Source organism: Gopherus evgoodei, chromosome 13, assembly GCF_007399415.2.
Source record: "Gopherus evgoodei ecotype Sinaloan lineage chromosome 13, rGopEvg1_v1.p, whole genome shotgun sequence".
NCBI lineage: Eukaryota > Metazoa > Chordata > Testudines > Testudinidae > Gopherus > Gopherus evgoodei.
In genome coordinates, this window is record NC_044334.1 from 7,920,853 (window position 1) to 7,935,541 (window position 14,689).

At 42.6% G+C, this 14,689-nt stretch overlaps 1 protein-coding gene across 15 annotated transcripts in view; it reads right to left on the reverse strand.

Annotated features, from left to right (window-relative positions):
• The window catches only part of PITPNM2 (phosphatidylinositol transfer protein membrane associated 2), a 191,432-nt gene that overhangs the window by 85,769 nt on the left and 90,974 nt on the right, over positions 1 to 14,689 (reverse strand). For 14 of the 15 annotated variants that reach the window (XM_030582797.1, XM_030582795.1, XM_030582793.1 and 11 more), the window contains one exon: positions 7,874 to 8,047. In XM_030582797.1, the coding sequence (XP_030438657.1) occupies positions 7,874 to 7,951 (78 nt within the window). In that variant the 5' untranslated portion in view covers positions 7,952 to 8,047. Of the gene's footprint in view, positions 1 to 7,873; positions 8,048 to 10,166; positions 10,188 to 14,689 lie in introns of those variants that run through there. The other variant, XM_030582789.1, reaches the window with a different exon arrangement.

Genomic DNA, 14,689 nt, shown 5'->3' on the forward strand with positions numbered 1-14,689 from the left:
AGATGAACTGAAGCTCAGCAGTTTCTCTTTGAAGTCTGGTCCTGAAGTTTTTTTGCTGCAGGATGGCCACCTTAAGGTCTGCTATAGTGTGGCCAGGGAGGTTGAAGTGTTCTCCTGTATGCCTGTAGGAAATTTCCACTACATGCATCTGACGAAGTGGGTATTCACCAACGAAAGCTCATGCTCTAATACGTCTGTTAGTCTATAAGGTGCCACAGGATTCTTTGCTGCTTTTACAGATCCAGACTAACATGGCTACCCCTCTGATACCTGACAGCAAATTATAGACGTTGGAGGATCACTGCAAGTCAACGTGCAGAAGGGTCTGAGCAGAAGCCAAATTACAAATGAGCTAGCAAATAGGAGCCTGCAGTGAGATGGAAAAAACATCAAGACACATCTGACTAGGGATTTCCTTCCATTAATCCAGCAGAAAGCCCATGAGCTCAGGTAAAGCTAAATGAATCCAACAGAACTAAAATAGAAAACAAGGTCTGAGGTTTTCATAACTTAAATTTCCAGGACTGACTGCAAGTCTTGTCCACATCATTCAAAAGGTGACACTGAAAAGACTTGCATCCACATAGGAAAAACTGTGATTGCCAAAGAATGAGCTCAAATGAAATAGCAGATCGAGTATGAGGCTAGGAGTTCTTAAATCCTATAACCATCTCAACTCTTTAGGGGCTTTGAACAAATCATTTCCTCATTCAGTGTCCCCATTTGCAAAGTAGGAATAATAATCCTTATTTATCAGTATTATCAGGGTATGCTCTGAGGAATATTATCCACACAATGCTGTGAAACTGTGTAAAACTTTTCATTTTTGTTTAACTGGTGAGAAGAACAACACTGCACTCCATGTCAGAGATAAGTTCCTGCACTTACCCAGAAATCCCAAATAGAATTAAAGAATAAGCTGCATGTTCATGTGAGAAGGCCCTTCATTATTGTTAGGTATCAGGAATGGCTAACAAATTATAGTGGCTGTTGTCTCAACTAAAATAGCAAAATATACTGCATCACACTAGAAAGCGGTGGCCTGAATATTAAAGGCTGATGTCCCACTTCTGCTTTGGCTGAGCTGAGCTAAACTTGCTTCCTGACTAGCTTATTTAGTTCAGCCATAATCTTCTGTTTTCACTTAGTGGTTGGTTGGTTTGTTTGAAACAGTTTTAAACAGCCACAATCTTAGCTGAACTTCCTGGCCAAGATGCTAATAGGGCCACTATTGGGCCCTTGGCCATGAGCAATGGTGGGGCTTCAGGCTACAGCTCCTTTCGTACTCTGGAGAGTTATGAGCTAATATTTCCAAACTTCTTTGAGACTCTTGTATGAAAGGGCTGATTCTAAGAGGGGATAAGACCCCGCAGAGTTCCTTGTGTTCTACAGAATGTGCCTAGGGATGGCAAACTCCAGAGAAAATGAAAAAGAGAATCAGAAAGAAAGGTCCACTTCAGGATTAGGAACAGGAGTCTCCATAATCACTGGGTAGAGTGAGACATTTCACAGAGACCCTCAGAGAGGGTAGTTCTACATTCCAGACTTTGGCTTTTGAAGAGTTCTCTTGGGCTGTATCCCTCCTTTGCCAGGACGGGAACGTGCACTTCCCCATGCTGGATTTCAATTCCCCAAGCTCATCATGGCAACGTGTGCAAAGCTATTAGTCCTTGGTTACTAAGAGCAAACACCACCGAAAGCACCTTCACGTTTGGCAGCAGGAGGTAGTTTTGAATAAGCATGTATCACATTTCTGGTTTATTTAGCAGAGAGAAATGCTGGTAGCATACAAAATAAGTGCTTGATATTATAGGAGACACGTGAGTCTTCAATTTGAGGAGGCTTACACGCTAGTGCCAGAAGCTCCCTAGAAGCACGGGAGGCCACCAGCACCTGGACCGAGGCGCTGCCCCCACTCCGTCTCCTCCCCCGAGGCTCACCCACTGCTTGCTCCTCTCCGTCTCTTGCCCCAAGTCTCGCCTGCTCACTCCTCTCCATGGTGGAGAGGAACGAGCAGTGCGTAGGGGCCACCTAGGGAAGAGACGGCATGAGGGTGAGGCCTCGGGGGAAGAGGCGGAGTGCGGCCACGGTCTGGGGACCAGTGCCTCCCCCTACTTCTAAGGAGCTTTGCTTCCAGCACTCCTCCAAAGGGAGATGACCCACGCCTCACCCGTGGTGTTTGCCCTCCTGCATGGCCAGCGTTTTCTGGTGAGGTTTAACCTCCCCAAGCCTCTTATATGTGCTGTTCATGCTTGATATCTGCTCCCCCCCGGTCATCTTATGGTTGGTTGGTGCTGCAGTCAACCATTTATCATGGGGGGGGGAATCACTGTTGTGATCTCATTTAAAAACATATGGAGCCTGTTGCAGAGAGATGATCTGGTCAAATCAAAGAACAATGTGAAATCAATATGAAAATGACATGAATAAAATAATGGCTAGAAAACAGGTTTTGAGAATGATTTCAGTATTTTGCACTATTTTCTCAATTCCCTGATTTATGCACCAGAATAAAGGAGATTGTTGCAGAAAAGGAGATTATTGGTTAGGAGTCTAGACTAAACAGCTGGAATTTTTTCACATGGAGAGCAAATGAGAAAGAAATAAGACCATCATCAAGACAATGATGACAAGTAAAGATGAGAAGAGAGTTGTACATACAGCACAGGATTACCCTAACTGCCCTATTACAGATGCAACAAGACTTCCTGAACTGAACACAATGACAAACATCATGCTAGAGATTCCCCATGGAAATACTTATATTTATAGAGAGTCTCAAATCTAACTGAGAAAAAAACAATTTGGTTCAGATCTTCTAGTCTGCAAGCAGGTCAAGGATCTATTAAGCTCATTGCTGTAATATAAAATTAACTTATTTATTGAAGAATCTAAGTGCTACTCCGTGTACTGAAACCGCTGTCTCTGCAGAAAAGGATTCAGAAGCAGCAAAAGGGGATGCTAAGGGGAAAAATGACAAGCCTCTAAGAAACTGGCCATTAATTCACTTCAGTGTTTGGAACTTTAAACATCAGCAGGGAACCCAGAAAATGTGAGAGATGCAAGATACGAGTACAAAAGAGACAATTTATTGCTGCCTTGGGCAGCCAATAGCACAGAAAGAGCCAAGAACTAGGATGCCAAAATCTCATCCTGTACGCTTTTATTGCTCCTACCCAGTGTACATCTACCACACATCATTCTAAGAGAAGCAGCAGCGGTAAGAACTTTTTGTTCTCTGCAGGAACTGATCCTGCTTGTAGCAAACTGAAGGGGAATCTTTCCAAGTTCCAACAGGAGCAGCTCCTTCAGAATGTAAAGCGTGGCCTCCCCGCACACTGTTTGAATAAGGAGGGAACAAAAGAAACTATGGAAATTCTTCTCTCTAAAAAAAAAATCTGCAACTATTTTGGGCCTGACTTCACAAACCGTCACACAAGTAATGTCACGGGGTGAAAGTTTCAAAAGCACACAAGTGACTTCAGACCCTAACTACCACCCGATTTAGACACTTTTGAAAACTTTACCCATGGACTTCAACAGGCTACACTTGTGCACAAAGCTTTACTTTGCTCTTAAAAGACCTGATTTGCATTTGTTTAACTTCAAGCTAATGCATAATTCCACCCCTATTCAGGAAAGCCACAAATCATATGCTTAAAGTCAAGTATATATTTAAGTCTCACTGAAGCCAAATAAACTCTTCATGAACAACATTTCCTATAAATTACCACATATTTCACTTTTGCAGTGCTGGAGATCTACCTCCTCTCTTAAGAACTAGTATGATTATCATTCTAGTGCAGCATCTACACAGTGCTCTGCATAACAAATGAAATTTAAAACTAGGCTTTGTGCTCTGACGGACACATTTTAATAAAAGGAAAGAAAAGAACAATCTCTTCTCAAGAAGAGATGCTCAATATCTTTTTGGAACATGGAAAAAAGTCTCCTTCTGCATCATTCTGTCCTAAAAATGGGCTTTACATTACTATATATTACATACAGAATCCCAGTTTGCTGCTGCCCCTGGAATATGCTAACCAACTAGATGCTATAACTCACAAAAACACTTCTCCTGTGGGCTACAGATTCCAAAGGAATGAAAGAAAAGAAAAAAAGTGGTTCCTCGATAGCCAGACAAAAAGGGTCTTATTAAAAAAAATCACACTCTGAAATCATCTAGATAAGTCTTTTGTGCTCCTTCTGAGTTAACATTCCCTGATTTCTCTCTCAAAGGATAAAGCCGTGTTCTTTTACAGAGGCAGTTAATGTCATGGGGACCACGCCAATTCCCACTGAAGTGTGTGGGAGTCTTTCCACTGACTTCAAGGGCAGATGGAACACGTCCTTACAGAACAAGATTAAAGAAAGGGGAATTTAATCCTAACATTTTATTCCAAGAGCCTTTCAAAATATTTTGAGCTAAGAGAGGTATTTTCTCTCAGAAGTGCTTATGTTCATTCTTAGAGCTAGATTATGCCTTGGACGAACTGTACCTTCAAGTATGTGGGAGTAAGAAACCATCCCCCACCTTTATACCCTTCTGCTGGCTGGACCTTGGAGCTGGGCCACAGAGTTAAACACGCTCACGTACTGCCCTGCTGGAATGCATAGGCAGAGAATGGCTGGAGCCTTGGCCTCACCCACTTTCCAACCCACCAGCCAGTACAGCTGGGCTGGTGCAGGGGAAACTGTAATTTGCTGATGGGGCACAATCCAGCAGCAAATTATGTCTGGCAAGGGGGCAGTAGGGGAGGGATATTGCTGGGATGGTGCATTTATGCACCACCCCTTGCCAAGCCAGTGCCAGACCTTACACACATCACCTGATAATGGTTTCAGGCAGTTAAATGGAATCACACGCTCTGTACTAATCTGATAAAATCTTGTTTATGGCTTCTGAGATAACACCAGCAGAATTCTGCTAACTAAACGTTCCACCATCAAAAGGCATTAAACCTGGAAGCAACTCTGATTCAACAATATTGTTAACCTGAGGACGTATCCCATAAGATTGGCTATACTGGGTCAGACCAATGGTCCAACTAGCCCAGGGGCCTCAAACTCAAATGACCACGAGGGCTAGTTCATTGGCCCAAGGGCCGCATCACTGACACCCCCCCCTTGCTGCCCCTGGCCCTGCTCCCACTCCACCCCTTCCATGAGGCCCTGCCTCTTCCCACCCCTTCCCTGCCCCCATTCCAACCCCTCCCTGAAGTCCCCACCCCAATTCCGCCCCTTCTCTTCCCCCAGAGGGTGCATGAGCGGTGTGGCGGGGGTTCAAGGCAGAGAGTTGAGGTGCAGCAGGGGGTTGGGGTTCAGACAGGGGGCTCATGGCAGGGAGTTGGGATGCAGCAGGAGGTTTGGGTGCAGGCAGGGGGCTCAAAGCAGGGGATTGAGGTGCAGGCAGGGGGCTCAGGGCAGGGGGTTGAGGTGCAGCAGGAGGTTTGGGTGCAGGCAAGGGGCTCAGGGCTGGTGATTGGGGTGCAGAAGGGGTGTGGGATGCAGCAGGGGGCTCAGGGCATAGAGTTGGGGGGCAGAGTGCAGGAGGACTTCGGGCTCCAGGGTGGCAGCAGCACACACCAGGGCCGGCTGTCGGCCCCGCTCCGGGAAGTAGCTGGAACCATGTCCCTGCAGCCCCTGGGGGAGAGGAACTCAAGGCTCCGCGTGCTGCTTGCCACGCCTCCAGGTACCTCCTCCGAAGCGCCCATTGATCGCGGTTCCCTGTTCTCGGTCAATGGGAGCTGCGGGGTGTGTGTGCGCGCACATGCACACCTGGAACCAGGGAAACACACACGGACGGAGCCCTCTGCTTCTCCCCACCCCCCGGCCGCAGGGACGTGATGCCAGCCGCTTCAGGGAGCGGCGCGGGGCTCAAGGGGGGCAATCCTGCGGCTGTAGTTTGCCCACCGCTGGCCTGGAGGTAGGCGGGGAGGCGAGCACAGGCCACAGGAAGGGGGGCGCGTGTTTCAGACCTCTGATCTAGCCCACTACCCTCTCTTCCCACAGTGGCCAGCTGATGCAGAGGGATCAAACAGAACAGGATAATTATCAAGTGATCCATTCCCTGTCATCCAGTCCCTGCTTCAGTCAGTCAGGTTTACAGACACCCAGAGCATGGGGTTGTGCCGTTGACTATCTTGGCTAATAGCCACTGATGGATCTATCCTCCATGAACTTCTTTTTTTAACCCAGTTATACTTCTGCCAACGAGTTCTACCGGTTTACTGTGCATTGTGAGAAAGAAGAGCCACCTTTTGTGTTAAGCCTGCTGCCTGTTAATTTCAGTGGGTGACTACTGGTTCCTGTGTTATGTGAAGATAAATAACACTTCCTTATTCACTGACTCCACACTATTCATGATTTTATAGACCTCTCTTATCACCCAAGTCATCTTTCTTCTAAGCTAAACAGTTTCAGTGGTTTTCATCTCTCCTCAGACAGAAGCTGTACCATACACCAGATCATTTCTGTTGCCCTTTTCTGTACTTTTTCCAGTTGTTGGGTATCTTTTTTTTTTAGATGGGGCAACCAGAATGGCATATGGTATTCAAGTATTCTCCCCAACGAAGAGTATGTTGAATCTCTCCCACTAATGAGACCATTCTTCAACGGGTTCCTTAGCCTGCTGTTATATTTGCATAGCTAATATGTTTGCCCCTTAGTATGATTTTTATTTAAACATCTAATCCAAATGTGATAGAAAAAAAGTCATGAGAAAATAATTACATGACATTTTTCAAAACAATTTTAGCTTCAGGAGAAGCTAAAGAGAAATTAAGGCCCTTGAGAAAATGTTTACTCAAGTATGCTAATATTAAGTTACAAATCCATTTATCAATTTATATAAGTACTCAAATATTTTTGCCAGAAAAAAGAAGTCCTTTGATAATACTGAAGAATACATGTTATGCTGTGCACTGCTTGGCACTCAAGTCTAGCAATGAATTATTCTTTTTTTTTTTTTAAGGGGCACTGTAAAAATAAAAATCACAGTATAATAAAAATAATCTCTCATATCTGGAATAATTTTTCACCATCTATGCTGTTCATTTTAGGTCCCAATCCAGCAAGGCAGTTAAGCACATGCTTAACTACAAGCCTCTGGAGCAGTCCCACTGACATAAAAATGGAACTGCTCTGTGTGCTCAGAGTTAGGATGTGTTTTGCTGGATTGAGGGCATTTTTGCATTTTCTTCAGCTTTATGGGCAATGAAACTAGATGGACAATTTCCTTTTTAGTAAGTTTCACTGCTGGGTTTCTCATGTACCATCCTAAGGCCATTGTTTTTGGATTTCCATTTTTAGGAGGGGGAGCATGGACGATTGAGATTACAAAAACAAACATTTTGTTTCCTATTTTTTTTTAAAGTTATGAAAACATTTACATTAGATTTAATAAAAACTAAATTTTGTGCCTAAGCTAAGATGACAGGATCTGTGTGCTTACATACAATTATTAAAGAAATAGTATGTAAATCATGTGCTAAGCTCTTTTTAGTTTGCCTTTTGAAAGTTATAATGAACTAATTTTTCCACATCAAAATTAAGGTCCAGTGCCTCCCTACACAGGAATAACCTACCCAAAGTGTGATACTTCCCAAGTTTGTACTAGATCTGTTTACTTCCAATTTTCTTTTAAGAGAGGAAGTTTTGCCAGTTTAAGGACAGCAGGATCCAGCCTTTATGGTCAAATAAATTTTAAAAGCAAAACTGCATTAAAAAAAGTTAGCTGAAAAGTCTGCCGGAAACGCCAGATTATTATGTTCTTCATCAAGACATCACTTTTTGCACAGGAAGTGAAGACCATAATATCATGTGTGTAAATCAGTGTGGGCCCATCAGTATGTCTGTTTGAACCATTACTAACCTGTATCATGTACAGCTGGGCAATCCGATACTCTTCCACACTCATTGGAATTGGAATACGATATTCCTTTATAAGCATCTTGAAGTCCAAGCCTTTTTGTCTGTTCAGAAATGCAATCCAGATATTTCTAGTAGAGACTCCTTAAATAATGGAAAATGAGTGCATTGAGCACCCCTGAAATAAAAGCAGAGAGATGCAATTACTTTCTGCACTTATTAAATGTAATAATTTAATCTCCAGAGACATTAATTTTTCTTAAAACAAGGAAGAAAAATCCCTTGATTGTTACTCTGGAACCGGTATCAAGTTGAACAGACTCTTTTAGAAGAATTTTTATTTGCTGCAGGGGACACCCTCAAAGCTATTGCCCTAGGGACCTTCGCCACCATATCAATCAGATTTTTCTATGTAACATCTCCATGGCTGAGATATGACACAGCTGAAAATGAGAAAGTGAAGCTTTTGTTGTAGGACAAAAATGTCTCTCTCCAAAGTCAGTGACACATCAGAGATGCAGCCACTCAGAGACCTCAGATCTTCTTATCCTCTTACATGACTGCTCTGCAGCTAACAAAAGAGACTAATTAGGAGACTTCCTCAGCCCTCGGTAACACCACATTGGAGAACTTAAATTGGACTCTAACAAAGAGGTCTGTAAAAACGTACTTTTCTTCCCATTATTATTAACAGCATCCATTCTCTTTTCCCTCCAATGAAGTCCAGGGATGAAATCCTCCCTCAGTTGAAATCAATAGCAGAACTTGTTTTACACACCCATAGCATAAGTTAACAGCATTAGATCAAACTTCAAGTCAGAAAATAAGTCCTACAATACACAGCTTCTGTGCAATTTAAAAGAAAATAGGACTGATCAACAGAGGGCTAAGACAGCAACTTTCGGAGTACCGCCAGCACACGGCAGATGAGGGGTGGCGGCTGCAGCAGTACAAAACATAGAAATGGAGAGAAGAAAGGTGAGGAGAGGAGAGAGCAAAGAACACTGAAACGTGACTGCAAAACTCCCTCTGGCAGTCAGACGTGTAAATCTGTCTAGTAGTCCCATGGGCAGATTATCCAAGATAACACCGACCTCAGCAGCATTATGGGATAACATTGTCACTAGAATAAATGATTTTTAAAAACAGTTTCCCCAGCACATAAACCCCAAATGCCGTTCCTTCTACAGCAAGCATACATGCTTCTTGTCACATCTGCTTAGTGAAACTGTTCCGATTAATTCTCGCAAAAGACAGAAGAAAAATCCCTTTATTGTGTTTACAAGGAGACAGAAAGAAAGCTGCGTAGGGGACCTTAAATCTTTTGAGTAACTGACTTTCTAACCTGAATAATGTTCTTTTAACCTAGATTTTTGTATCTGGTTACATTACATGTATTTTTTCATAAAAGAACATCTAATTGAAAAGCAGAGAAAAAATTGTTTAATGACTCATTCACAGGGTGAGAAATTTCAGGATCTTACACTTGCTTACAGAAGTAACAGTTTTCAGAGTGGTAGCCATGTTAATCTGTATCAGCAAAAACAATGAGGAGTCTTTGTGGCACCTTAGAGGCTAACAAATTTATTTGGGCTTGAGCTTTCATGGGCTAAAACCTACTTCATCAGATGCATGGAGTGGAAAACACAGTAAGAAGTGTGTGTGTAATGGGTCACTACAAAAAGTAATTTTTCCCTCTGCTGATACTCACACCTTATTGTCAACGTTGGAAATAGCCAACCTCCACCTTGACTGCATTGGCCTCTTTAGCACTACAAAAGTAATTTTTCCTCTCTTGATATTCACCCCTTCTTGTCAACTGTTGAGAATAGGCCACTTCCACCTTAATTGAATTGGCTGGGTTAGCACTGACCCCTCACTTGGTAAGGCAACTCCCATCTTTTCATGTGCTGTATATATATGCGCACACACACGCGCACACACACACACACCCCTTACTGTATTTTCCACTCCATGCATCTGATGAAGTGGGTTTTAGCCCACGAAAGCTTATGCCCAAATAAATTTGTTAGTCTCTAAGGTGCCACAAGGACTCCTCGTTATTTTTACAGAAGTAAGATACTATACTTATACAAAAGAAATAACATGCTTCTATAACATGTACTTCCATTTCTCATTTCAAAATCAGGTGAATATTGGTTTGCAATATTTATTGTGTATATGTAGAAAGTTAGAATAAGATGTTCTACTACTAGACAAGATTTTTAACCCCCTCAAACAAAACAGAGGAAGTAAAAACCGTTAATGTTTCCATACTCAAAGAACAAAACACGTACTTTCAATCTGAATGATTTTAGATTAATGAAAACAACAAGAACTCCATGTAAAGTCTCCATGAGAATGCACACTGTACGACTCTTGTAACAGCTGCTGTGACTGATGACAATCTGGCTGCTGTCCCTGAAGAGAGGCAGTATTTAGAAATGCGAAGGTGCAGTACATGGAAAATAAAGGCATTTCAAGATTGATACCACAGAAAAACTATGTACACGAGGGCAAAACGTTTGGTAAACTTACTGTAATAACTCCAAGAAAAGCGTGGCTGAGTTCTCCGACCTCATCAAAGGATTCCACCTACACTAAACGTTAGCTTCCAAATTCACATGTTTTTGCTAACAGAGGCCAGAGCTGTTCAGTAGAGGGAAAGCACAGTCCACTAGCTCATTACACAGCAAGATGCCTGCCTAGCTTAATACAGATAATACATTAAATCCTAAAATTCGCTTTAGTGATAGTGAGCCCACAAAAGCCACATGATCTAGTGAATTAAACAGAGGGCAGGAAGCCTAGGAGCACTGAGTTCCTGTCCCACCATTCTGACTGAGAGCCCCTAATGATACTTGGCACTTACACTGCACTTAATTGACATTAAATAAGGCTTGGCGATACTAAATGATATGCCCAAATCACAGAGTACATGAGCATCAGAACCAGGATTAGAACCCAGGCTCTTCCTCACTCCTGTCTTGTGCCTAAACCACACTGTGCCATGCCAAGAAGCAAGTTTAGGCCCAATCCTGCAAACACCTACACACATTCCGGAGTTTATGCAATGGGCATATTAACACTGAACACACTTGTGTAAGTGTTAGCAGGATGGGGGTGGAAGGTTGCTGGGGTATTTACATAGGGCTCTAAGTCTTTTTTATTATTATTTTTATTATTGAGAGAAGGTAATAAAACAAACCTATCTCACTGCTCACTGACTTGCCCAGAATAATTACCTGCCTGGCACTGAATTTTAAATGATTTTTTTTTCATTTTTAATTCTGTTTCATGCCATTTTATTGCTTTTAAATTATTATTATTATTCCTGTCAGCGAAACCCCAGGAAAAATTTCCCTGACATGACAGACCCTGCGGGGAATACTTCTGTCAAGCACACACGTGTGTGCACTCTACCAAAATAATTTCTCTGGCAGGCTAATCCACTAGGAGAACATTCCAGAATGGGGTGTAGATAACCTTAAGAGGCTTTTAATTAATGTTATGGAACAAAGCAATAATATTTAATAGAGATAGGCCCTGAACAACACCCTCCCCCCCCCAAGATCAGAATGGACCTGACCTTCCAAGGAAAAGCTGGCATCCGAACTTTTAAAGCAAGAGTTCACCTGAGATTTAACATAACGTTTGGTTGCTTGTGTGGGGTGGAACAGAGCAGTCTACATAGTGATCTTTTAAAAGATAAGTTAAAATCTTTTTCAGATGCTTTGAAATGGTGTCACACGCATGTAGGGTGCATCCATCACCTGCCTGTCTTTGCTCACTTGTTAAAAAAAGGGTATTTCAGTTGATTATAAGAGATGAATAAAACAAAAGAGCATCTGAGGAGCAATAAAATGGCAGGAAACAGGTACCGGGATGAAGAAAAAGTGTTTATAATTCAGTGCCAGACAGGTAATAAATAATAATTTAGACAGACTCAGGCAACCAACACACAAGATGGTTTGTTTTACTGCATCCTTAAAAAAAAATAAGGCCTTAGGGCCGCAAGCACATACAGTAGCAGCCATCAGCAGCCTCAACTTGCACGTGGTCTTTGAGTGTCAGGCCCCCCTTGAATAGTCTGTCTTGGTTACAGAAATGGGTAGCGATCTAGCTCACATCTCAGTTTTTATGAGAGATGAGCAAGCCCTCACTGCAAAGCTCCCCTCCAGGTATGGCCTTTCTAAAAGTTCAGTGTGTTCAGAGCCAAGGTTTGGTCCAATATGCGACTGACAAGTCTCCTGTTGCCTAGAACCACCAAACACTCCCCAGAAGAGCAGGACCAGAGGATCCGCCCACCTGGACTGTACTTTTCTGAATTCCTCCTGTGGCTCTGTTCCACTGCTTGGGTCCCATCCTTAAGGAAGCCTGCCATGGCAGTTGCATACACATCCTCCACAAAACATAGTCTAAAGAAGCAACTACCCTTCTGAAGGAAACTGAGCTGAAATGCCGGATTTCATTTTCAACCTCAAGCTATGCATGCCAGGGAGCCAATGTACCCAGGATTAGGATCAGCAGCTTGGTCCTGAGGGAGGGACATCAAGCACTCAGCACACATAAAGCCAATTTTTAAGTCAGTCTGAGTTAAAAAATCTGGAAAAATTTGGAGTCTGGGCTGCCTTTACCCTGAAAAATAGCAACCTGTGTAAAACACTGCAGTCTGACTTAGTGGCAATCCAGGAAAACACATTGTATTGGGAAGGATAAAATACGGATATTATCCAGATTCAGATGTGAGATACATTCAGTGTATTAACTCCCAATTTGCATGGATCAGCAGTGTTATTCCGAATTCACACTGATGGACAGCGGCTGTCCTTGTAAAGACGTTTTGATTGTCATAGATAAGCAGATAGCATGACCTTGGTATTTGCAGTATTCCCGGTACCAAGTATAGTCAATACTGCACAGAGGTAAAGTTATCTAAAGCAAAAACTGAAAGCTTTTAAGGGTGACCACCAGTGAGAGATCAGAACAGGGCTCTAGAGCAGGGCTGTCAACAGTCAGTGAATTGGGACCAATGGTCAGTGAATTGGGACCAATGAAAGTTTATTTATAGTCTGTGGGCCAGGTCTACAGATGTATAGACTAGCCCAATCCACTGCTGAATCCCCACCACTAAAAGTGGGGGGTTGTGCAAAGAGGTGGAATATGGCCATTAGGTTGCAACTGAGGACATCATTTCAAGAGTGGCTCTGGATTTTGGCTGTCCAACTTCAGGCATCTTGGGCCTGATTTTCCAAGGTGCTGAGCACCTGCAGCTCCTGAAGGGCACTAAAATCTGAGGCACTCAAAGCTAGTTAGTAACATTAAAAAGCTGTGCAGTGGATACAGGTCATTTTTAGGCCCACTGCTATTTGGCTATTCCTATACGCCATTACTCCTTTGTACACAGAACTGCAGTAACTATTTGCATATATGCCAGGTGCATAATTTTATACTTAAAAATAATTGAAGTCAGGCTCTTAAAGCATCGTACTTGGGCTTCAGAGTTAATACTCCACTGAGATGAGTCAAGTCAGTGCCCCCTTTGAACTATAATTTCAGGCTTTGTGAAGACACCCTCCTCTCACTTCACTGAGTTCTGATGGTAAAGGTTTCCTTCACAATAAAAAGCTTGGAAACTTCCATTTAAAAAGAAAAAAGATTAGATTCAGCAGAATCCAAATCCATCAGCAGATGCATCTAAACACCTCAATCCAGCCCACGTATCGGTTGTTTGATACCAGAGGTTTGAGATGCGACTGCCACAGCCTCCCTGGCATTAAATGAAGCTTCAGAGACTGCAAAAGGGCTTTACTGAAGGACTGATGACAACTGAAACCTTGTAATTAGGGAATAAGAGCTAATGAGTGCTGAGACTATTAATGGCAGATACTTAAACATCAAAAGGCCTGAAGGTCAAACCCTGATCAAGCTGAATGGATGACCCTAAAAGGTCTGAGTTGAGGATTAGAACAACAACAAAAAAAACACAACATTTTTTTTACTGTCTTCTGGCTGCTCAGCTTGTCAGTTGGATCCAGTGTGGAAAAACCAGTCACCATCTGGTAAATTCAAGCTATAAATACCCATTATTGCTGTACCCCCAGCTGAGCTGCTACAAGCTCTCCCAGCTGTCACCTCAACAACTAATTTTTGATCAGCTAATATTTTCTGAGAGCTGCCTTTGCAGTACACAGAGCTGAGGTAGGACTGAAATGAGCTAAACAGCAGAAGCAATAGATGCCCCATGCTGAAATTAATATTAAACATATTCGTTAGGGGAGAAATAAATCCTAAAAGCACAAAGCAATACAAAATAGCTTTTTCTAGCTGCAGGTAGGAGTTATATCCCACACAATTTGAATTAAAAGGTGTACATGTACACAGACAGGGACACCCAAAATGTTTATTTTATTATTAATACCTAGCTCTTACATAGCACTTTTCATCTGTAGAACTCAAAGCACTTCACAAACATGGTATCGTTACCTCTATTTTACAGATGGGAAAACTGAGGCACACAGAGGGCAAGTGACTGATTCAAGTCACCCCACAGCAGAGCTGGGAACTGAAGCCAAGTCTCCCAAGTACTAGTACAGTGCCTTATCCACTAGGCTATACTACTCACCTACTAGGTTAAAAAATGGGAGTGACTGAATTTGCCTCCTTTCCCTGCGAAACAGCTCTCTCCCCCAAAGATCGCACTATTTAAGACTATCAGCATTCATAACTCAAGTATCAATTAATGAATGATAGTTAACAAGGAAATGATTGTAATATGGAATACAAACAAATCAACTAAATAATATTTCAGGGGGTTGTA